This window comes from Dreissena polymorpha, chromosome 6, assembly GCF_020536995.1.
Source record: "Dreissena polymorpha isolate Duluth1 chromosome 6, UMN_Dpol_1.0, whole genome shotgun sequence".
Classification (NCBI taxonomy): Eukaryota; Metazoa; Mollusca; class Bivalvia; order Myida; family Dreissenidae; genus Dreissena; species Dreissena polymorpha.
Window position 1 is genome coordinate 57,909,887 of NC_068360.1, and position 26,056 is coordinate 57,935,942.

At 34.6% G+C, this 26,056-nt stretch overlaps 1 protein-coding gene and 1 long non-coding RNA gene across 3 annotated transcripts; both read left to right on the plus strand.

Moving 5' to 3' along the window:
- The first annotated feature begins 1,209 nt into the window (after positions 1–1,209).
- On the plus strand, positions 1,210–25,668 carry LOC127835708 (uncharacterized). The gene is made up of 6 exons (XM_052362146.1): positions 1,210–1,355; positions 11,051–11,222; positions 12,665–12,828; positions 19,035–19,152; positions 24,494–24,666; positions 25,646–25,668. The coding sequence occupies exons 1-6, from the start codon at positions 1,313–1,315 to the stop codon at positions 25,666–25,668; spliced, it is 693 nt and encodes a 230-aa protein (XP_052218106.1). The 5' UTR covers positions 1,210–1,312.
- Positions 9,579–10,237, plus strand: LOC127835145 (uncharacterized). 2 transcript variants are annotated; one of them, XR_008028379.1, is made up of 3 exons: positions 9,579–9,705; positions 9,886–10,137; positions 10,174–10,237. It is a non-coding gene; the product is annotated as an uncharacterized LOC127835145 (long non-coding RNA). The 2 variants fall into 2 exon arrangements; XR_008028380.1 differs by lacking the exon at positions 9,579–9,705 and adding an exon at positions 9,752–9,813.
- Positions 25,669–26,056: the final 388 nt, after the last annotated feature.

Consider the following 26,056-nt stretch of genomic DNA (forward strand, 5'->3'; position numbering starts at 1 on the left):
AACTTACTTTATTATCAGTTGACATACGGTTAAGCTTCCAATGAAGAGCTGACATAGCTTGGAAAATATATATCTTCATTGTCGTTCCTCCTGTGTACATTCGGGGACTCCTTCATTACTTCGAAATCGTTCATAACACGATCAGCATACCCATGCATACCTGAAACTGAACTCGTCCAATGGTCATCTTCGCACAACTTTCTGATTTCATTTCGCATTCCGGTTCGACATAAAACATTCAGTATCCAAATTATTCAAACTTTTAAAATATGCATGCGGAAATTTGTCGATCGATATGGTACCGAAGATTAATGTATACTTCAGAACCGATATATCCGTGACGTCCATATTTTCTAAATGTCTTTCCTTAATCATTCGTGAGTAATTGGATGACAGTTAAAAGGCAAGAACTGTATCCAGAATGCAAGTAAATTTATTAAGTACAAGTTACAAAGGCCTGTCTTATTTATGCTTTATGATATAAATTGTAAAGCATAAAACAAAATTAAGTGTATTTTGCAAATATCGAGCCTTACCTTATGACTTAATCATTAGCAATCCGGTCAATATTGGTGATAAATTAAAAACTGCGGCGCAGAAAGATGAACTTTGTTGTTGTTGTTCAGGTTGTAAAATGAACTGTTATAAAAATGTAGATGTAATTAATAAGATGTAATTAAACGTGCTAGGATATATATTCCACTAACCACTTCTGCTCGCTGTCTATCCTGTACATATTCGGAAATCGGAGTCCCTGTGTACAAACACTATTTTACTGGTATGAATATTTGCATACTGGCAAAATATTTCGTGTAACTTAAGGATGTATTACAAAACATAAAGAAATGAAATTCGATTTTTATTATTTGTACCTCGTGCGAACGTGCGAAAAAAGTAATCATTGAATTCCGTAAAACAATTGTTGAAAGCCTTGTACGAGGATCATATTAAAATTTGCTTAATGCCAATGAATAAAATTAACACTTTCACAGTTTGTTCACACATAACTGTAAATCAAAACGTTGTATAAACAGCTATAAGCCATCCAATGCAATCATATTTAATTTTACAACACATCACCTCAATTCAATGCGAAGAGTTCATGAAGACACGAAAATCTCGCCATCAAACAGTGATCGATTTTCTCTGCGTGCACGAGTTTGTCAATGCCACAGTTCAACATACAAGTTTCTCAGTATAATTCAGTCCGCCCGGGATGTTCTACTAAGTGGTGTGGCCTAGGATTAATCGATAGCCAGCATCGAGAAAAGTATTTGTTGCGACCTTGAATCGGCAGTTTGGTGTGATAAAAATGTGTTTCCTGACTAGTTTGCTACTCTCGGTATTCCTACTAGGTAAGACGTTCTGTTATACTTGTAAGAATTAAATAATCTAGCCGTGTCATGCTAAAATGGGTCAAATGCCATGTGCGAAAATCGCATCTCCATAACAGCATGTTTCTTAGCGCGGTCTGGTCAGGAGCTACCCTGTATGCTTTTGAGACCACAAAACCTTGTGTGACTTTATAGCGGATAGGGTAGCCCCTGACAAGCTTGCAGGCTGGTCTTCAGCTTGGCTGGTCGCATAGCGCATAAACCCCATTTTCGCATGACGCGACCGAATTCGTAGACAAACATCTTACATAATGCACGTTTGCCTTTACTATAACAAGTTAGATTGCTTATGCATATTGACATTTTGAATGAGTTAGTGATCAGTTTATTTTGAATACAATAATTGCCACTTTTATTAATTTTTCAGTTTAATCCATTTATGCCTAGCGTATACATGATGCGGCGTCTCATCAAGGTCTGCGCTGTTTGCTTAAAGGAATTTCTGTAAGAAATATTCTAAATTCCAGATTTGAATTTATCAAAGATTGACATCGACATAAGTCATCGGATTGGTCCTTTTCAGCGACAGAAAAAAAGGCCTATAATAGTAAAGATGGTTTCCCGAATGAGAAGGCACCAAATTATGCAGGCGGCGAAACTACTACGCAAGAAAGCACAACCAGTCTACGTAAATGACCATCTGACCAAGCTCAACGCGGAAGTCTTCGCAAGTGTAAGAAGGAAGCAGTCAGACATTGTCAAATCAACATGGACACGTGAGGGAGCCATCTTTTACAGGGATGTCAATGAACAGACACACAAAGTCAACACAGAACAATATCGTTTCTGGTTGGACCTTCCCTGGCCAAACTGAGAACGCAAAGTGTTAACAGAACCTTTTCTTTTTTATACACTATCAGAAACACAGTGTGTTTGTTTTCGGGGGATCTTGCAACCACAGGTAAATTAAACAAACCACGGAAACCACGAGGAAACTTCCCGAAGCAGAGACGTTAGTTTTGACAGTGCGGTGATAAATACTATAGAATTAAGAAGCAATTAAATATTTATAACATAGTTTGGGCTACTTAAATTATTTAAACTTATTTGTTAAGCAGGTGTTTATATTTTATATAAATAATTAATATATCGTTTAATCATTTGTATCTAGCTTAACATACCAAACACATAAATGACCACATAAAGGACATACATTCGTGATAATGATCATCTAATCGTTTTGTTTTTTTTATAACTTGAGCAACAAACCATTTAAACGAGCCATCGGTTTAAAAAATGAGAAAATCAGAGAGAACGCATGCTTTTATAAATAAAATAGACCAACTCTTAACTGCAACATGTTATTTTAGTAAATTTGTTGATGCCTTTCTTCATTTGTAATTGTTGCTTTTATTGTAAAAAGTAAATGCACAAGTTTGTGATTATGATATAGAAATACTTAAGATATAAAAACTTCTAATGCATGTATAAATGTTGTTGCTGCGGTTGTTAATAACATTTGTTTTCTTTTAGAAAAACTATATATTTCAAATAGATTTTGTTATTTGCAGAGCATCGGTCAGAATAAATGTGTACTACATATATATAACTAAACCCGCTTAAAATGTGTACCTTTAAAAGTTTAACGAGCAATCCGATTAAGATTGTATTGTTAGCAGTTGTTGTTTGCTTTTTTTTTTGTTTTTTTTTCCTAAAAATAGCTTAACTATATCTGAAGCGAATGTATCAACTCAGACTTTGTGAATATTTAAGGACTATATATAGGCACACGTCTTTGCTGTCTCGTTTTGTATGTGTTTTATTTTAATTGTGATTGTTATAACACAATATTGTTTGTTTGTTTTGTTTGTTTTTTTTTAAAGATTATTTTTATGTGGATCTACAGTTTTTCGAGTCCAATTTAAATTTGAAATGTTTTATGAAGTGAAACATTATAAGATAAATAAGATATTTTTGGAGATGAAAAACATAATTGTGTGTATGCATGTTATGATAAGAGGAGTCAAACACGCACACTCACACATGCACACGCACACAAGACGCATAAACGCTAAAAACTGTTTTGTAGCATACATAGACACATCTTCTTATAACTTGCCATTATGGCTGTCTAAACTTTTGTTTTCGTGTTTTAGACGGCCAAACAGTGGCAGCTTAAAATAAATATACAAGGTTAAATAATGTTTTTTCTGTAACCGTTAAAGCAATCTAGCTTCCACTAGGTGGCTAAAATTAACGGCACTGTTCTTAGAGATAAATAGTTCAGCACACTTGCACATAAGAACACAGACACAAAGGCATACACGCACACGCACACACACACACACACACACACACACGCACGCACGCACGCACACACACACACACACACACACACACACACACGCGCACACACTCGCACACACACACACACACACACACACACACACACACACACACACACACACACACACACACACACACACACACACACACACACTCACACACACACACGCACGCACGCACGCACGCACGCACGCACGCGCGCGCGCGCGCACGCACACACACACACACACATACACACACGCACGCACACACACACGCACACATGCACGCACGCACAAACGCACGCACGCACGCACAAAGAGAGTACGCATACTTTTATAAATGAAAAAGACCAACTCTCAACTGCAACACGTTATTTTAGTAAATATGTTGATGTCTTTCTTCATTCGTAATTGTCGCCTTTATTGTAAAAAGTAAATGCACAAGTTTGTGATTATGATATAGAAATACTTAAGATATGAAAACGTCTAATGTATGTATAAATGTTGTTGCTGCTGTTTTTAATAACATTTGTTTTCTTTTAGAAAAACTAGATACTTTGTTATAGATCTTGGTATTTGCAGTGCATAGGTCAGAATAAATGTGTACTACATATATATAACTAAAACCGCTTAAAATGTGTACCTTCTAAAGTTTAACGAGTAATCCGATTAAGATTGTATTGTTAGCAGTTGTTGTTTTTTTTTTGTTTTTTTTCCCCTAAAAATAGCTTTACTATATCTGAAGCGAATGTATTACTCAGACTTTGTGAATATTTAAGGACTGTATATAGGCACATCTCTTTGCTGTCTCGTCTTGTATATGTTTTATTTTACTTGTGATTGTTATAACACAATATTGTTTGTTTGTTTTTTGTTCTTTTTTGAAGATTATTTTTATATGGATCTACAGTTTTTCGAGTTCAATTTAAATATGAAATGTTTTATGAAGTGAAACATTACAAGATAAATAAGATATTTTTGGAGATGAGGAATAGAATTGTGTGTATGCATGTTATGATAAGAGGAGTCAAACACACACACACTCACACACGCACACGCGCACAAGACGCATACACGCTAAAACTGTTTTGTAGCATACATAGACACATCTTCTTATAATTTGCCATAATGGCTGTCTAAACTTTTGTTCTCGTGTTTTAGACGACCAAACAGGGGCAGCTTTAAATAAATACACAAGGTTAAATAATGCTTTTTCTGTAACTGTTTGGCAATCTAGCTTCCACTAGGGGGCTAAAATTAACGGGACTGTTCTTAGATATTAAGTTCAGCACACTTGCACATAAGAACACGGACACAAAAGCATACACACGCACATACACATGCACACACACACGCACGCACGCACGCACGCACAAACGCACGCGCACACACATACTCGCTCTAATTAGTTTATTTAGTTTAGTCCGAGTGTATTAGTTCATATGTTTATTGAATGTGTCTGTTATACAATTTTTGTATATATATATATTTTTTATGGCAAAACCCTTCCCTTTTTGTTATTGTAAACAGTTTTATTTATCATGTGTACCTGTTGCTTTTCGGGATGTAACCAAAACTTTTATTTTAAGGGTCGAGTTACAAATACTTATAACACAGTGTCGTTGAAAAGATGAGAACGACGAATACATTTTTTTTTTAAATGACAGTCGAAATATGTAGTTATAACACAAAAGGGTTAGCATCATCAGCAAAACGTACCATTATGTTTCAATGGCTTAAGGAAAACAAATTTAAAATATGCTTTCTTCAAGAACTACACTGTAACGCAGATGTAGATAACACACCTTGGGGTAATCAATGGGGAGGAGACCTTTTCTTGAGCGGAAATAGTTCTAACTCTCTAGGCATTGGCATTTTTATCAAGAAAGATTTAGACTTTAAATATAACATTTTAGAATATGAGGAAATTATAATAGGCAGGCTACAATTATTGAAAATAGAAATACAAGGGAAACTAATTGTTTTGTTTAATATTTATGGTCCAAACACGGATAATACGGATTTTTTTAACACTTTGGATATACATATACAGAAATATAATGATCATTCACTAATCCTTGGTGGGGATTTTAACACTGTTATTAACTATAAGTTAGATAAACTAAACGGTCGATCAGATACAAATAAAAAATGTAACGAAAAAATAAAAGAAATAATAGAAAACAATGACCTATGTGATATATGGCGTTTAAAAAATCCACATAAAAAAGTTTACACATGGCATTCAAACACTCGACCGCCTATATTTTGTCGCTTAGATTATTTTTTAATATCTCAGGACATTGTAAATTGTCTCGCAGATTGCAACATTTCCACAGGGTTCAAATCGGACCACTCAATAATATCAATTAAATTAAATCTACATGTATATTGCAGAGGTCCAGGATACTTTAAAATAAATAATTCATATTTATTGGAACAAGAATATCAAAGTTGTATCCGGGCGTCTATATCGGAAATCGCAAACATCAATCGCGAAGCTAATCCAAATACTTTGTGGGAAATAATTAAAGGAAGCATTCGAGACGAGACAATTAAATATGCCAGCAAAATAAATAAGAAGAAAAAGGAACAGGAAGAAACACTTAAATCGAAAATTACAGAGCTAGAACAACAACTAATAATAAATAGCAATGATTTAGATAAATGCAAACAACTGATCGACTCAAAAAGTGAATTAAATAATCTAATTGAAAATAATATAAAAGGAATACTGCTACGAGCTAAGGCACAGTGGATTGAAGGCTCCGAAAAAAACACAAAATATTTTGCAAATCTGGAAAAAAAAACGAGCAGAAGCCAAAAGTATACAACAACTCAAAACTAAAAATAATAGCATAATACAAGACCAAAAAGACATACTAAATCACACAGCAAACTTTTATAAAGATCTTTATAAAAAGGACACCAATATAGAAAAAAACAATTATGAACGTTTCTTTACGAATATAGGCAATAAGATAAGTCCAGAACAAACGCAAAATGAACAAAAGTATCTATCACAGCATGAATGCGCTAAAGCATTGTTAGACATGAAGAACAATAAAAGTCCAGGATCTGATGGTATCTCTGCAGAATTTTATAAAATATTTTGGACAGATATTAAGGAATATGTTGTTAATTCTCTTAATTACTCTTTAGACACAAATAACCTTACAGAACTGCAAAAACAAAGCATAATTACTTTACTACCCAAGACCGGAAAAGACACCCTTTTGATCGATAACTGGAGGCCTGTCTCACTTCTTAATGTGGATTACAAAATAGCTACAAAAGCCATTGCCAATCGCATAAAACCTTTCTTAAATCACATAATTAGTACAAACCAAACCGGCTTTATCAAAGGGAGGTACATTGGCGAAAATGTAAGACTTTTACAAGAAATTATTGAACGAATTGATGAATCTAACGAAACCGGCCTAATATTTTTTTCTGATTTTAATAAAGCCTTCGACAGTCTTGATCATGAATTTATGTTTAAATGCCTGCGCCATTTCGGTTTTAGCGAACACACTTTACAGTGGGTTAAGTTATTCTATAAAGATGCAACATCGCGTGTTACAAATAATGGACATTTTTCGGAGTTTTTCTGTATCAAAAGAGGGGTGAGGCAAGGATGTCCTTTATCGCCGTACCTTTTTATTATCTGCATTGAATTAATGTCGATAGACATAGAACTTAACACAGAAGTAAAAGGAATAAAAATTAATAATGTAGAACTAAAACAGTCACTTTTTGCTGATGACGCTTCTTTCATACTAGACGGTTCTCGTACATCGTTCGAAACATTAATAAAAATCATAGAAGATTTTGCAGAAATATCCGGACTTACATTAAACAGACAGAAATGTAAAATACTTAAAATAGGGGCATTCAAAAATAACCCAATCGAGTTTTGCAAACATAAACAATTCATTTGGAACTCTAAACACGCCTCAACTTTAGGGATAGAATTTAGTAACGAACCAACAGAAATAATGTTATTAAATTTTCCTGAAAAAATTCATGCTTTTGAAACTTGTTTGAATAAATGGAAACGGTGGAAACTATCGTTAATTGGAAAAATCACAGTTTTAAAAAACTTTGCAATACCCAAGCTTGTATATCCATTTACAGTTTTACCAAATCCATCCCAAGAAATCATTTCAAAAATAAATACACTATGTTTCAAATTTCTGTGGGATGAAAAACCTGATAAAATTGCCAGAAAGCAGATCATACAAGATTATGCCGATGGTGGTTTAAAAATGTTAGACATTGACCTATTCTTAACATCCCTCAAAGCCAGTTGGGTGAAAAGATTTATATTTCAACCCGACTCAAAACTGATTAGAATATATACCAATATGCTAAACAACTATGGAGGAATGTTAATTTTCAAATCAAATTACCATGAAAAAGATGTTAGAGACCTTAACATCAAATCCGAATTCTTAAAAAACATCCTCTGTGGATGGCTCAGTGTCTCATTAGAAAAAAATGAAATCCCAATACAAAAGCAAATTATCTGGAATAATACATTTATAAAAAACGAAAATAAAACTTTTTTTATTAAAACATGGTTCGAAAGAGGTATTCAATATATTGAACATATATATGATTTTAGAAAAAGAGAATTTTACAGTTTCCAAGATATAGTAATTCTTTATGAAATAGATAAAGCAGATTTTATAAAATACCATCAAATTGTCAAAAGCATACCCGTCGATTGGAAAAATAAACTAAAAGTAAACGATATCATTTATACCACCCCGGAATACATGCTTAACAAAATAACAGAACATACAAAAGCTTGCAAACTAGTTTATAAATCTCTTTTACTAAAACACAAACCTGAAAAGTTCAAACAATTTGACAAATGGAAAGACACGCTTAATAATCCAGAAATTAATCAAAGAACTATCTTCAGTCAATCAGTTAAATTAACTATTGACACCAAACTTAGAAATTTCCAATATAAATATCTCATGCACATTTTACCAAACAACACTTACCTACATAAATGCAATCTTGTTCCGTCAACCTTATGCGATTTTTGTAATATGTACTCAGAAACGAATATTCATGTATTCTGGGATTGTCATCTCATTCAAAAATTTTGGATGGATATCAAAAACTTTATTGACAACAAATCAAACAGGTTAGAAAACATTGAACTAAATTTTGCAAAAATATCATTCTGTAATTTCACCATAGCTGACTCCAAAAATGCACACGTTATAAACTCCGTAATATTATTGGCTAAATACTTTATCTTTAAATGCAAACAGGAAAAAGCAACACCGCAAATAGATGCTTTTGTATCTTTTTTTAATAATCGAATTAAACTCGAGGAATTAATAGCGACAACACAAAATAAATTACATATATTTTATACTCACTGGACATTTGTAACATAGGTACACCTACCCAAAAGCAACATACACTTTCCTTTTTTTTTTAATTTTTAGTTTGTTTTTTTTTCTATCCATATATTTATGTAACTTTGTGATTCTATTCCATGTTGGTGAAACTTAAAACATATTTATTCACACCAACCATAGTCTTCACTGATGCTTTGTATCATAATTATATCGAGAAAAATGTGAAACAAATATATTAAAAACTATGTATTTCATACAGTATATGTTCTGAAATTATGTAATAAAAATATTACGATGGAAATAAAAAATGGAATAACAAAAAAAAAGAAATATTCTAAATATAGAAATAAATATACTTAGACATCCCTAATTTTGGAAATAAATTCATCCAATTTAGAAGGATGGGAGATTCCACTAGGCATAAATGGGTTAAATTGAGCACGATTTATAATCGGTGACTTTGAAATCCAATTAATGCAAACATATTGTTGTTATAAGAATCCACTAAGGAATAACAAATGTTTACAGTGGTCACTAAATACCCAAAAACTTGGTTTTATTGACTGAGCAAGGAATCGCTAGATAGAGGTTAAAATTGACTGAGCAAGGAATCGCTAGATAGAGGTTAACATTGACTGAGCAAGGAATCGCTAGATAGAGGTTAACATTGACTGAGCAAGGAATCGCTAGATAGATGTTAACATTGACTGAGCAAGGAATCGCTAGATAGAGGTTAACATTGACTGAGCAAGGAATCGCTAGATAGAGGTTAACATCGACTGAGCAAGGAATCGCTAGATAGAGGTTAACATCGACTGAGCAAGGAATCGCTAGATAGAGGTTAACATTGACTGAGCAAGGAATCGCTAGATAGAGGTTAACATTGACTGAGCAAGGAATCGCTAGATAGAGGTTAACATTGACTGAGCAAGGAATCGCTAGATAGAGGTTAACATTGACTGAGCAAGGAATCGCTAGATAGAGGTTAACATTGACTGAGCAAGGAATCGCTAGATAGAGGTTAACATTGACTGAGCAAGGAATCGCTAGATAGAGGTTAACATTGACTGAGCAAGGAATCGCTAGATAGAGGTTAACATTGACTGAGCAAGGAATCGCTATATAGAGGTTAACATTGACTGAGCAAGGAATCGCTAGATAGAGGTTAACATTGACTGAGCAAGGAATCGCTAGATACAGGTTAACGTTATATTTGATTTGTTAAGAAACTGGATGTTGCTTAATCAATACGGAATATGAAATATGGATTTCTTTCAAGTAAGGCGTTAAGAATGTTTAGCTGAAGCAAAACATGACATTTAATCAATTTAATATTGTAAGAAATAGTAGTTATTTTAGAAGAAGCAGTAGCAGAAAAAGAAGCAGTAGAAGTAGTAGAAAATGGAGTAGTACTTAAAGGGGCCTTTTCACAGATTTTGGCATATTTTGAAGTTTGTCATTAAATGCTTTATATTGATAAATTACAACATTGGATATAAAAAGCTCCAGTAAAAAATCAAAAATAAAATTTAGAAAAGTAAAAAAATTGTAACCTCATCGAACCACTGACCCCTGGAGTCCAGGAGTAAAAAGTCTACGACTTTGACCATTCGACCATCCTTCCGGATACAATGTCATGGGTATTTTATACTTAATATAAGCAATCCTCGTAGTTTCACAAAATATGACGGCAACACCAGAACTCTACAAATTATTAATTCGTTTCGCGTTGCAACGCTTTATAATTTTCGGGTTTTTAAATCGTCAAAAGATGCATATAATTGTTATTTTAGAGCATGATAAATGTTCAGTATTACTGTTTCCTCACAAATATCATTACTAAAACGAATATTCGCGAATCTGAAACAACTTTTTTCAATTTTGTCAAGTTACCCAAACGTGAAAAGGCCCCTTTAATACAGTCGCAGCAACAGAAGAAATAGTAGAAGTAAAATAACAGAGTTTATCGCTCAACAGAGTCGGTGGGCATGTGATGAATTTTCAGGTCAAGACGTCGCGGCACAAGGGGCCGTCACCTCTGAACCGCAAACCACCAAGCCGCCACCGACAAACGGTTGCTTGGACACTAAGCGCAAGGAGGTTGAGAGCTGTATCAACCAGCTGAGAACGGGCCTTGTGTCGAAAAAAACGACTGACGTTAACAACTTCCTGTGCGAGTAAGCGGGTAACGTTTTAACGTCTCCTGTAATTTTACTAAGTACACAAAGATTTTATGAAGTGAATACGGTTATTCGGAAAGATTTCAGAAATCCAGACTTATTGCTCATGATGCAATAACAGCTAGTAATATCTGTCGGATAAAAGCGGAATGTCTCTCACTAAAACCTTATCAAAACGCTGGCGAGGACGAAATGCTAGTATATGTGTGGGCTGTAGGCTGTAGCCACCGCCTATTGAGAGTGGGAAATCAGAAACGCGTATTGGGGGCATTTTTAATATTTTGGATCCGGCAAACAACCTGTCTTCCAATTATCGGTGCAGTTTTTTATCTATTTCTAATTTGCTCACTGGTTGGAATTCTAATTTGTGCGGAAACATACACCGCGACATATCCGTTTTAGCATTGCCCGGTTCAAAAATGTCTGTTTTTTTGTTCGTTCAAAACTTTAAAAACAAATAAGTTTTTGTGCACAAATTTAACTTTTCTTCGCAAAGAAGCGAATTTTTAAAAACGCTTGTCTGATGATCGCCATCGCAAATGCTTCCTTTTTGGGTTACCGCTATTTCGCGCACACGTGGATTCCTCTGTAGAATTGTCGCCTCCCATCCATCCAACCCTATGTGAATCCAATGCTTAATAACTTTTACCGTGTCGTTTAGCTTATTTATTTAATAAAATAGTGACGAAAAACTATTATTGCTGCTTTTTTTAATTATTTTTCTTTTTTTTTAAATATTTTCTTTCACGGCTCTTCGAGTTACCACTGAAAATTGCAAATGCAGCCAATAAATGTGTTTAAATTTAGAACACTTAATTCGTTTTCAACTTATTTAAAGTCTCTATAACGCTCAAAATCAACGAAAATTTTGAAAAGTATTTCGTAAAATAAAGTTAACACCTAAACAATCAGTGTTCCTTATAGCAATAGCCTCAATTTCAACGCTAGATGTGGTATGATTACATAGATTTTTGTAGATACAAAATGCTCGTTTTTATTTATTTGTGACACAATTCCATTTTAATTTCCCGCGAATATATATATTCATACGACACACGAATACCATGTTAGTGTTCATGTGTCGTATTAATAGATATCGTTGCGGGAGATTAAAATGGAAAAACAAAGAGCATTTTGTAACTACAAACATCTATTTTACCAGACCACATCTGGCGTTGAAATTTCGGCAATTGCCATAAGGAACACCGATTTTCAATTGGTTAAGTTTATTTTACGAAATAGTGTACGAAATATTCGTTGATTTTGAGTAGAAATGTTACTTTAAGAATGAAAACAATTGTCCCAATGCTTTAAAAAGGCGACAAAATGCAAATTGTTATGCTTATTATGTCCGCTAAAAGGTTGTTTGTTTAATTCACAACCAGAACACGTTATCAATCAAGTTAAAACCCTTGCTAAAACGTGCCCCTGTATTGCAGCGCCACCAGCGCCACACAGAAGGAGCGCCTCGATTGCGTCATCAAGTATTTCCGGGAGTGCAAGGAAGTCGTACCGGCGGAATTCCTAACCATGCTTCGACATGTCGGCGCACAATTTTACGCCGAAGACTTGTTCCATCTCCGATCCGCTGACGAGTTTTGTGGTAAATGCATGCAATTATTTTGATCGTTATATAATTACACAAGTTCTTCGATTTATGCATGTTTTAATTTGTTTTTAAACACGACTCATAATAAATATTGGATTCTTGCCTTTACAAATCCCATATTGTATCATAACGTTCGGTTTGTTTTTTAGTATGAGTTGTAAACATTTATGATGATGTATCTGTTACTGCTGCTGCCGCTGATGATGATGATTATTTATCATTACTAATGTTATCATGTTTATTATTATAATACAACGATAACAAAATGAATGCTAAATATAATATTATAATTGTGCTGGAAGTATAATTTAGTGATATAATCCGATTGTCGTGCATTGGTATTCTCGACTCATTCACCAAGGTGCCTGAACCACGTGACTTTTTCGGCTATGTGTGGGAAAATTGGATGTAAACAAAACGTCGCTTCAGGTAACGTTTTTTACAATTTCTTCATTATTTCAAAACCATTTTCAAAAAAACAAAGACGAATGCCCGGTCATTGTAGAAAGACACAACTTTGTAAAGTTTGCGCAAAATTAATTAAGTAATTTTTCCAAAAAGTGCAACCGCGTGTTTGAAAACACATGAAGTGAAATGCTATAGACGAGTTAATTGTTATTGTTTACATTCGGGATTTTCCGCGCATGCGCACTGACTGGTTGGCAAAAACACTGGTTACAGTCACGTAAAACATGTATAAAGGGCTTTTGTTTAGTCAATTAAACGATAAAAAATCCGAAATAAACATTACAACTCTTAAACAATAGTGCAAATATATCATATTTAGTACTAATAAATGTATCATCATATATATAATTTCCTCTTTATAAAAATACAAATTAGTTATTAGCATCAGAGTAAACGTGGTCGGAAGACTAAATACTGACAATACCACACAACAAAACAATAAATTAGCCGTATTCTTTTTTATAGCAAGACTTTAAAAAATGATATTTCAAAACTTATAATACATATATTAATTTGATTATAACTATAAACGGTGTGGATATTGTTATTGCTCATCAGCGACCGAAAGTGTATTATAAGAGGCGCATTTAATCAATTATAAAACAAAGCCATAAAAAACGGAATACATTAACAATCGTTAAATGTTGTGGTAATTTTCTTTTCCATAGAATGAATTTTCGTTTCGTTTCCATTGAATTACAATATTAATAAATTGTAATATACAAATGAAAATAAAACCTGCATCTTGTGCAAATTGAACTGTCTTTGCATGTATATTGAAATCTCTTAACAAGTACTAAGGAGTGATACATTTAACAATCTAGCATTTTATGATAGATATATATATTAATTTAATTTATTTTACGCAAAAATTGTTTATCCATTGTGATTGCTTGGTTTCATGATGGTGTTACGTGCAATGCAAGAACGTATAATCTTTACACTAAATTGACGAGTTTACATTTGCCGGTACCCGCGGTAAATACATCAATTGTGTAGCAGTAATATTGAACAATATTTTAAATTTAAAGTTATAAAGCACTGTATTATTATGATTAAACTGGCTAACATATAAATACACATGTTCCTGTTAATCCGTTTCGGACAAATATCTTCTTTTTTTTAATATGTTAAATTATTTATTAAAGCAAATGTTACGTATTTTGGCTTTAATATTTGGCTTGCTCAATATGACTGCTCAATATGTCAAGAGATGACATGGAGGTATCATAAAGTCTGCCACATGTGGTCTATGCAGGGACCCAATTAAAGTATAGGTCCCTATGTTTATGACACCGGCATGTTTTCTGTGTAATTGGCTGGGCAGTCTCCGATCATAACGAGATAATATGCTTGTGACGAACAACGGTGCAATTAAACACCAGGTTAGAAATGCTGAAACAAGTGTCGAAATTGGTGTGCACAATTAAATAAAACAATTGATTTATGAATTTATTTGTTGTGTAACAAGGTAAGTTTGAACAGATATATTAAGATTAAAATCAGTTACTATATGTTGCGAACAAAAAGCGATCTATTTGTTGTTTGTTTCCATCCTTATTTGTGTTCTTTCATTAAATTTAATTTAGTCTAAAAGAATTTCCATTTATGAAATTTTGTATCTAAAATGGACGTGAAAATGCGGTTAGTAGAGATTTTTTTTGTGGTAACCACATACCGAGCTCGTAGATAGTGTACGTTCCACTCCAGAGCTCGTTTTTAGTAAAAACAAATAATAACAACAATATAATCGTTCCAAAAATGAATTTCTACGCATGCTTATGTTTTATTCAGACATAAATAGTAAAAAATATTTGATGCTGTTCATGATTATCAATAAAAACGATGATAATGTCAACCTTCTCTATATGCGCTTATATGAATTCCACCTCTTTTTGGTATATTTTTGGCTCAATCAACAAAAACATTGATTATAATATTGTCGAGGGTTTAACAAATAGGGCGGACATTGTTATTCTTCATAGATAAGCTACTTACATTGTATGTTTGCGCAAATACATCTAATTCGGAGTGTGTGTATATAAATAGTATACTGCTATGTGTGGGACACATTTTTTAAATGCTATGTGTGGTATACAAGAATTTGCCCGTCATTTCTGCATTTACCGGTAATCTAAACACAGTGTTGTAAGAATCTAGAACATAAACTTTAGTATGTCCTGAAAATATATCAAATTTACCAAATGTTACATTATTGAATACTGAAGTAATCTTGTAATGATTAAACAATTTATGTTTAACTGAACATAATTCTTATAAACGCATACATGTTATGTTGAAATATAATATTTCTTTGTTTTACTTATTGTCTTTCAAAAATATAATGATTGATATTTCTGCCTGATTATTGAATTTGGTCCATTTTTTAATGAATGACATAGAAAATAAGAGCACATGCTTTAAAATGGGTTTTACTTCTATTGTTTTTCAGACTTGAAAAGGATTAGTCGAAAGATCTGTAACGCTTTTAAGGTTCGAAGCTGTGTAAGAACTACATGAACACCATCAAACCACACGGAAGGTGATATGTGGCAAGTTAATTATCAAAACCACAGTGACAGAGACAGGGACCACGCTTCATTCTGTGATGTTTATGGAAATCTATTTCAACTAACTATGCAGACATACCATTTAACATGTATTTTTGCATAAGCAAAACAAAGCGTGTGTATTGATATGTGTGTATATTTCTGGGTTTTGTATCTATGTTATTACTAAAATTGATTACATGAATATAAAATCTGATTATGTGTGTTGATAAAACAGGTGTTTTAGAACAAATAACAATTTAAATCCAATGATGCTTGTTTGTGGTCTATTCCAATATCATCTCCATATGAACATCTTCGAATCCAATAATGCTTGTGTGTTGTCTATTCCAATATTATCTCCATATGAATATCTTCAGTATATCAAAATAAACACGTCATTAATAAAAACATTACTTTATAACTAGCATGCACATGTAATAATAGAAATTAAAGCAACAAATACATAAAGAAGTACATTAGTATTCACAAAGAAATTGTAATCAGTCAATTTATGAATTTGCAAATCTTGCTATTCAAACATATGAATGCTCCAATTAAGTCATAACAAATGATCATCGCCAAAACGTCTTGACTTGTGGGGGTTATTATACCAACAAACATATTGAAATGCATCAATACTTCATTTACTCAAATTCAAACGAAATCTGAATAACTGAAAATAGTTTGAGATGTTTAATGAAAATACTGCAATACTTGCACAATCTGGTAATAAAACAAACAGTCATTTAAACTTTGGAACATTTACTATACATGTTTGTATATAACAACTTTTCATTGATCAAGACATCAGGACGTCTCTTGAAGGTGCTTCCAAAAATACTTTAATCTCCCTGAAAAGAACAAAATACAAATGAAATAAATTGTTAAACTTAAAAAAATAGCATGCGTGATATATCAAATAGCTCAATAGGATTTAGATACAAATACGTGATTTTCCAAAAAAAAAATGTTATTGATCCTAGTGTCTATTTGTTTCAAAATGCTGTATGATCTCTTTATGCTTATTTAATAACTATCGTTACAACAACAACAACAACATAACCTTTATTAAGCTCAAATCACAAATATAGTGACACATGAGTATACAGTGACAATGCATCTTTTACAAAGAGTTATTAACAATTGTGACATGGTGTTAAACTTTACATAGAAAATAGTAAAGAGAAAGAGAAGTGGAGATGAAAAAAGATATGAGACATACATTTGAATTGAGTGGGGGAATGATGATGTTGACCTGAGAAATAAACATTTTTTTGCCTTTGGCCTGAATAACCTGTTTGTTTACATGGATTACTGATACAGACTATAGTTATGGTTTTTCCATTCGGTTCTATTTAAAACCCGGTGTATTTGATTGGTTAATTTATTTTTGTCTGCAGCGCTTCGCTGATCTGTGTGTAAACCCTGGAATTAGGTCAGAAATGTGCGTTTTGTTTGTGTTTTCACTGTTTCCTCTGTAGAATAATCGTGGAGAGTGTTTCCAAGTTTTCCCATTTACGTTCAGGGAAGTTACGAAATATAAGATTATTTTTTCTGCTTTTTGCTTCACTGTCAATGATTTTATATTCCAGTATTTTGAGCCTGGTGCACGTGCTCTCGCTTTCCATTTTAAATGACTTGACTTCATGTTCTATGCTGTCAATTTTCTCCGATAACGAGTTCGTATTGTGTAACAAATCGAAAATTGTAACTAATTTCTCATCAGTATTCATTCGCATAAAGTCATCTTTGGACACAGTATTTTTATTGATAGTATTTTCAGATATAGTGTCAAATGTTCCACCTGTGGATCTCCGTTTTCTTTTTGAGTTTTGATTTGCCTGACACGTTTGACCATTATGGCCGCCATTGTCCTTGCCACGTCCTTTGTTGTCGTGCATTTCCTGACTAGTTTGGCCTTTTTTACGCGGATTTCCCCTCATTTTGTATAAGCACTGCCAATAAAAATCCCTTGTTCAGAGTTTAGAACACTGTTAGTCACTAAAATGTCCAGAGAAATAGCAAAAAGAACCAAAATATCGGAGCACGAATTTTCGTGCACGTTTACACCATGTCACGTGTCACATGCCATACAGTCAAAAATGCCTACACATTCCTGCTCAAAAACACACATCTAACACTTTTTGTAGTTTTGTTGCTTCAATACTTACATGACATCTTGCACAAACAATCCTTACGATTTTGTGTATTAAACAAGTGCATTAGTTGGCAGTAACAATTCACTGAAAATTCAACATTTTGTAACAATCAATTTTATAGAAACAAGATAAAGTTTGCCCAACGGAACTATTTTCCTGTTCGTGCGTAATGGCTTTGTGTTAGGAGATCCCCGACCGTGTTTTGACCTCTGTGCCACACCGTTCGCAAACAAATGGCATTCTAAAAGTAAACAGAATATGAATATAAGTTATCGACAATCATGATAATTTCGAGTAACATGAACGTAGGATTATCATATTTAAGGCGCGCAAAACACTACCAACAATGTTTATTGACCAATTTTTGTTATCCAGACAGACTTTAAATATTATTGACGTTAATGTCAATCTTTCGATTCTCTAGTTTAGATTGTTTACCACACATAGCATTTTAAAAATTTGTCCCACACATAGCATCATTACATTTTCATACACACACTCCGAATCAGATGTTTTTGCGCAAACATACAATGTATGAAGCTTCTCTATGCAGAATTACAATGTCCGCCCTATTTTTTTAAACCCTCGACAACATTGTAATCAACGTTTTTGTTGATCGAATAAAAAATATACCACACATAGCATTTCACTTCGTGTGTTTTCAAGCGCGCGGTTGCACTTTTTGGAAAAATTACTTAATTAATTTAGCGCAAACTTACCAAAGTTGTGTCTTTTGACAATGACCGGGCACTCGTCTTTGTTTTTTTTGAAAATGGTTTTGAAATAATAAAGAAATTATCAAAAACGTTACCTGAAGCGACGTTTTGTTTACATCCGATTGTCCCACACATAGCCGAAAAATTCACGTGGTTCAGGCACCTTGTTCACCGAATATCCTTTTTTCATTCCCAGTCTTTTCCCGAATATGTTGTTATATCTGATCATTCGTGAATTAAAATATATCAACGAAAACCAACAATAATTATCAATGTATACCACACATCGTTCCCATGTTTTTCAGAGTGCGCGAAGACTCATCACTGCTTGTCCGAGCTCGATTTCAATCAGATGGCTCAAGAACTAGACCTGAAGCACGAGTACCCATGGAAACACATAGCCAATCCGGAATATATATGTGGGTAAGAATCCTATACGAACATGGCAAACCCGGAATATATATGTGGGTAAGTACTTTGAATGAATATAGCCAACTGGAATATATATATATATATATATATATATATATATATATATATATATATATAATATATGTGGGTAAACATCTTATATGAACATGGCCAACAAGGAATATATATGTAAGTAAACATCTTATATGAACATGGCCAACAAGGAATGTATATGTGGGGAAGTAGTTTGGATGAAAATAGCCAACCCAGAGTATATTCTTGGGTAGAAACGTGGATGAAGATAGAAACCCTGAATATATATGTAGGTAAGCATATTGGTGAATATAGCCTATCCGGGATATATATGTGGGTAAGAACCTTGGATGAGTATAGCCAACCCGGAATATATATGTGGGTAAGCACCTTTGATAACATAGCCACCCCGAAGTATATACGTGGGTAAGAACCTTGGATGAGTATAGCCAACCCGAAATATATATGTGGGTTAACTCCCACAACTGTCTGGGGGTTTTACTGAAAGAATTATTGTAAAATTATTTTTGTTCATATTGGGTTCGTTTCAGAACACGAGTTCGAATATTTGATTCTGACGAAATAATTATTACGAAATGCGTAAGAAATACTCAGCGTTTCGCACAAAAAATCTTTCGAAAAGTTACGATTGGTCAAGGGCTGTCGTACCGCAAGTTTTGGCGCCTTATCGGTTTCGCTTTACTTTTTAAACTTGAACATATACGTTTTTTTTAAATTTAGAACATAAAACATAAACTCAATTTCAAACTCAATTTCAAACTCAATTTCAAACTCAATTTCGAATTACCGGCTAACGCGCGTACGCATGCCTTTTTAAATCAAAGTGAATACAGGACAGTTACTTTCTTATTTGAGAAATTGAAATAAAAAGAGAAGTTCAAATTTAAACAAAGTCGCATTGTTTGTTTCTTAAAAATAACGCTGGTCATACTTTGTGGAACTGGATGTACATTATCTAAATAAGAAGCTTATGGAATATTACTGCGGCAAATCGGGTTTGAAAGGTTGCCAATGACAAACAGAAATCAGGGAGCAAACTGCACTGCAATATTTGGTAGTTTCAATAATTTAAATCCCAGCTATTGACCCTCAGTGTCGCTGAGAGTTGCAACTGGTAAAGGATCTTTTCATGTAATCACGCCGACTGGAATCCATGCGGCACTTTTATCGATGAGATGAGCCACATAAACTGTTTTGGGCATACATTAAACACAAATAGATAATAAATATTTACCTAATGCGCAAATAAAATGACTAACGTGATATGGTGTGATCGCAAAAGAAAGATATTAATCCAAGTTTCAAACACGTCAACGGTTCGTGAAAATGTGTAGGTTTTTGCAATGGACAACGCCGAGTTTTCCGACTTTGAAAATATCAGAGACGTAGATAACTTATCTACGTCTCTGAAAATATGCATCGATTATCACCGGAATCCTCCGCAACATAAACATTGTGTCTAATCAACACTGATACGCCGCTTTTTTCCGGAACATCCGTAAAAAGCATCGAATCGTCAATTCAAAATTTCCGCTAACGTTGTTTTTGTTTTGATCATTTCTTCACATACGACAGGCAAGTCTATGTCGATTGTGAAAGGTATTCACTTTTTTACGATGTATTAGGTTGATAGAACTCGATTGTATAGGCATGCGTGAGGCATATTTTAGTATCGATACATAGATTTTTTCCATATCAAGAAGAACTTTGAGCTGTACGTTTGTACTCATAAAAAAGATCTAAGCATTCAAAAAAAAAAACAATATTCGGTATGGATGATTGATGGAGAAGACACCGAGACATTTTACACTTCTTAATTGACATAATGTAACAAAATCACTGACGGGTTACCAGGGGCGGATCCATGATTTCTTGTCAGGGGGGGGGGGGGGGGCGGGATATTGAAAGATTTGCTGGGGGTCCAGGGGGGCGCTATGGCCTCTGGTGGGTGCAGCGTAAAGCCCTGCTAGGGGGTTCAGGGGGTGGGGGGAGGGCGACCCCCCCCGTAAGCTCCACGATTTTAGTGATTTTGAATGCTTTGACAACCACTTCTCGAGCATGTCACGCCTTATGTACTTTCATCAAAGTTCGACTTGAAAAAACCGGGCGAAAAATAGTCAAAAATTAAAACATTAAGCGATTGTCTGTGATAATTGGGAAATGTTGTGTACGAACAAGAAGAAAAATGAGTTTAAATAGGTGATTTAGATCTAGTTAAGTGTGAAACATCAAATGAATTGACTTTACTTTGGCGATTTTAGGGGGGGGGGGGCGAACGCCGCGTCTGCCCCCCCCCCCCCCCCCCCTTTGAGCCGCCTATGGTTACTTTGATTTTTAATTACACGTCACTAAATTATTATAAATGGAATGTCTAAAACACGAGCGAACGACTGTCATGCCTAATCTATTGCAAAGGTAAATCGTGTATTTCTATTTCTATTTTATATTAGGTTACAGTACAGTATAATTTTAGAAGTATTCGATAATGAAAGATTTTTGACGATGCTGTTTCAGCATATGCTTGTTTCGCTATATAGAAGCTGTCATTTAGGATATATGAATTATTTATTCACTAAACATCCGCTTATGACAACAATAGATGAGATTCAAAGGATATATACTCGATGTGAATGAAGGACTTTCTGGATCGTAACAGCTTGACACGGCAAAACTGGCATACTGGTATTTTTAGTTATCAATTTAAGTCACATTTTGCTTTATAAATTGTATTCGAGCATTTTGCGCTTATTGAATGACTATGATACCCGATATCAACATTTCATCGGGGAATTGCAGATCACCAAGCTGTCCCGAAATTCAACATTGATTTCAAACTCTTTACTGGTTTGTACTCTTTCTTCCTTGTAAGTACTTTTTATCATTTTAAAGTTAAATGAACTGTGTCACAGTAAAAGAGTCATTAAGGCAATTGTGGCCAGTTTGGATCTCGGTCAGCCTGCAGTCGCTTGAAAGCTGTTTGCTTAAAAGCGGTTTTCTGACAATAAGAAATAGTTTAATTGGATACTGATTGGACTGCGCTTTTCCTGTGACCTGGCTCAAATAATAGAATTGTCATTAATCAAAATTATTTTTTTCGAACATTAATCAATTTTGTTTCTTGTCCCTCGGGATCAATGACTCCAGCACTTTCCTGTTGAGAATTGAATACTGCTTAAGGCGATGCTAGGGAGCCTGAGAGATGTTGCACCTTCCATTATCGCTCGATTGTTCATTGTCGGCTCGGGTACTACGTACATGTACACCGGGTACTCTTAAGTATACTTACATGTATCCTGGGTACGGTAAATGTACTAAAATGTACCCGGGAAATTTAACCCTAAATCAGTCGTTGTCGACTATTTTTTTTGTATTAATTATATATACACATTTATGTCAATTTTCTGTAGAATGGCCTCTATATTATCGGAACACATACGCAAAAAGCATGTTGATGCAGTGTTTTTTTAAGAGAAATTTGTTTAAGATAATCGGTTGCGCGATTTACGACATCGGATTTTGAGCGCGAATACAACTCGGGTACAGTCTAATATGGACCGAGTACAGTTACGTATATTTACCGTACCTGGGTACATGTAAGTATACTTAAGAGTACCCGGGGTACATGTAAGTATACTTAAGAGTACCCGGGGTACATGTAAGTAGTACACAGAGCCGACAATGACCAATGAAGCTCCATTATCTCTCATGAACCGACTCAAAAAACCGAGTCGGCAATATTTGACTTAATTTTTGGTTTGGTTGCTCTCGAATGATCGAAAAATTTCAGAATCTTCCTAAAAGCCCTACGGGTTTGATCCCCAGAAGCAACATTGAAAACTAGCCAACTTTGTTATCTAAAAGGCTGCTAAACCTGATATACAATGATATAAGTGGTGAAAGGTCAAGGTCATCCTGCAAGGTCAAGGTCAAAGGTCAAATTTTGCAATATTTAAGATAGCAACTTGATATTTGGCATTCATGCATATCTCATGGAGCTGCACATTTTGAGTGTTGAAAGGTCAAGATTCTTCAAGGTCAAGGTCAAATTTTGCAATATTGAAGATAGCAACTCCATATTTGACATGCATGCGTATCTCATGGAGCTGCACATTTTGAGTGGTAAAAGGTCAAGGTCATCCTTCAAGGTCAAAGGTCAAATTTTGCAATATTGAAGATATAAACTCGATATTTGGCATGCATGCGTATCACATGGAGCTGCACATTTTGAGTGGTGAAAGGTCAAGGACATCCTTCAAGGTCCAGGTCAAAGGTCAAACTTTGCAATATTGAAGATAGCAACTCGATATTTGGCGTGCATGCGTATCTCATGGAGCTGCTCATATTGATTGGTGAAAGGTCAAGGTCATCCTTCGAGGTCAAGGTCAAAGGTCAAATTTTGCAATATTGAAGATAGCAACTCCATATTCGGCATGCATGCGTATCTCATGGAGCTGCACATTTTGAGTGGTGAAAGGTCAAGGTCATCCTTCAGGGTCAAAGGTAAAATATATGGCTTCAAAGCTGCGCAGCAGAGGGCATTGTGTTTCACGAACACAGCTCTTGCTTGATATTTTTTCTGCACATTTCTTCAAAAAACTTACATCAATACACGATTTTCTTCGTTAATTCAAACATGCCTGACAGACTTGTGTACATATTTCGCTTACATTTTGACGCGCGTAGGTAGGACCGCATTACCGCTTCCGAAATGTGTATTCATACTATTGCCTTCGAGGAACTTATCTGATGTTTGACGGAAAGGGCCGAAAATGTGCGATTGTGGGTCAAGTTCCCCACAGGTACTACTTTCCCGTTCCCCCAATTTTTTTTCCGTACCTAAAATTTTTCGTACCCAATTTTGTTTCGTACCCAATTTTTTTTTCATCCCCAAGTTTTTTTTCGTACCCAAATGTTTTTCGGACCCATTTTTTTTGTTCCCAAACTTTTTTTCGTACCCAAATTTGTTTTCGTACCCAAAGTTTTTTCGCAAAATTTTTTGAACCAAATTTTTTTTCGTACCAACATACACAATTGTGGTGATGTAGATAAACTTAACTTGATGCTTTTATATCCATCCTCTCAAAAGCATCGTCACACCAGTACTGTGACTACTAAGTGGTGGCGGTAGGTCATAACATCACAGTTCAACATGCTTATACCCACATCAATAAAGATTCAACACTCATCGTTCAATCATTCATGCAAAATCTTAAAACATACTTTTTTTATCAAATCGGTTACATATTTTTTTATATCAAATCAATTTAATCAACTAATATACGATGCCGTCCGTTCACAGGCGGGGTCTCAGAAACATCGACTGTGTTGGTCGCTCGCTGCCCGTGTGTACCCTGTATCTACAGCACAAGTACAACCGGACCGTCCAGGACGCCAAGGTCGCTTGGGTAAATGTTGCTGACCTCGAGTACGCTCATACATTTGCGGAGAAGCGGTGCAGGATTTGGTCAAAAGGTATGAACGACGTTAAGCAACGGTTGTATGTTATTCTTCAAATCTTTGAATATAATTAAGACATGTAAGACTTGGTTTGTTTTTAATGTCACTACACATGAAACCCCCAATCTTTTTTATTTCTAGTCATCTCATTTGTTTAATAAGGTATGTGTTCACAAATTGTTGTGTATTTGATTAATTCCATTTATGATGTTTATAAAGTATGTAATTGGTTTTGTTTTGAACGAACCACCACATACAAATTCAAGTCAATTATCACCAAAACGTCCTCCGTTCTATCCTAAGGTCGATTCTATCCTATTGTATCAATCCATTTGTTGTTTCCCTCTCGTTTCCTATCATGTCATTTCCCACTAGGCGAAACCAATGTTCACATGAGGAGGAAGACAAAAAATAAACGACAGCGTTTAATGCAGGATTGCCTGACAACAGTCACTTCATTATCCAACAAATTATATGCATGTTGAAACCCGATACCCAGTTTTTATTGAGTTTAAATAAATACGAAATAACATATCTGTTTTCCATTCCATTTCAAAAATCTTATTTCCCAGAATGGCTTCACCTCCGGCGGCATATCCAATTCGAATTATTTGCAAAAGTATGCAGACTTTAAGGACAATCAGCTTTTTTATTGATACCGGTAAAATTGATTTCGTCAAATACATATAAATTATTCATTTTTCCAAGGAATGGCCCGACGATAAGACTTCAATTTAAAGCATGACAATTTTTGTACAAAGCAAATAATGTCATCGTCGGCTGCCATGTAGGGAACTATAGACACGCGCGTGCAATACAGTAGACTCGCCAACATGATCGTTTTGATTAACTTGACGATTCGAATATCGGTATTAGTAACGAAACTCGCGATTTACGTATAATTCGGCAAATTTTCATCGAACATTTTTTGCAACTAAGGAAATTTCCAAACACGTCTTTGAGTATGGTTAAATGTATGCCATTTCTATGTCAGCGCCATCAAATCAGATCCCATAGAATTGTTTAACTCTACCGTACCATTCCGGGTCACACCTAACAAAACCATACCGTACAATACCGGACCACAACGTGCCACACCGTATCATATCCTTTGATATCATCAGTATTTTGTTCACGACATACCGATCACAACCTCACATGCATGTCGCGTCTTTCAGATAACCACAGGTGCACGGAGAAGAGGGTGCGCTGGCATTCACTGGCGGGGTGCACCGACCTCGCCCAGAATTTCAAAGACGAGGAGGAACGGAAATGCGGGTAAGTGAATACTATCCGGGTTTAAAAAAACTTTCACAGTCTTTCATGGAAGGATATGCGTTTTGATGTCAGATTTTAAATTGTTTATGTATGCGATATCTGATCTCAAGGGCACCACACTTCTCAG

Bases quoted from the DNA above. Each gene is read 5' to 3' on its own strand.
- LOC127835708 (XM_052362146.1), top strand. From the start codon at position 1,313: ATGTGTTTCCTGACTAGTTTGCTACTCTCGGTATTCCTACTAG. The intron at 1,356-11,050 runs GTAAGACGTTCT...ATGAATTTTCAG, and splicing joins ACTCTCGGTATTCCTACTAG to GTCAAGACGTCGCGGCACAA. The intron at 24,667-25,645 runs GTATGAACGACG...TTTCTATGTCAG, and splicing joins GTGCAGGATTTGGTCAAAAG to CGCCATCAAATCAGATCCCA.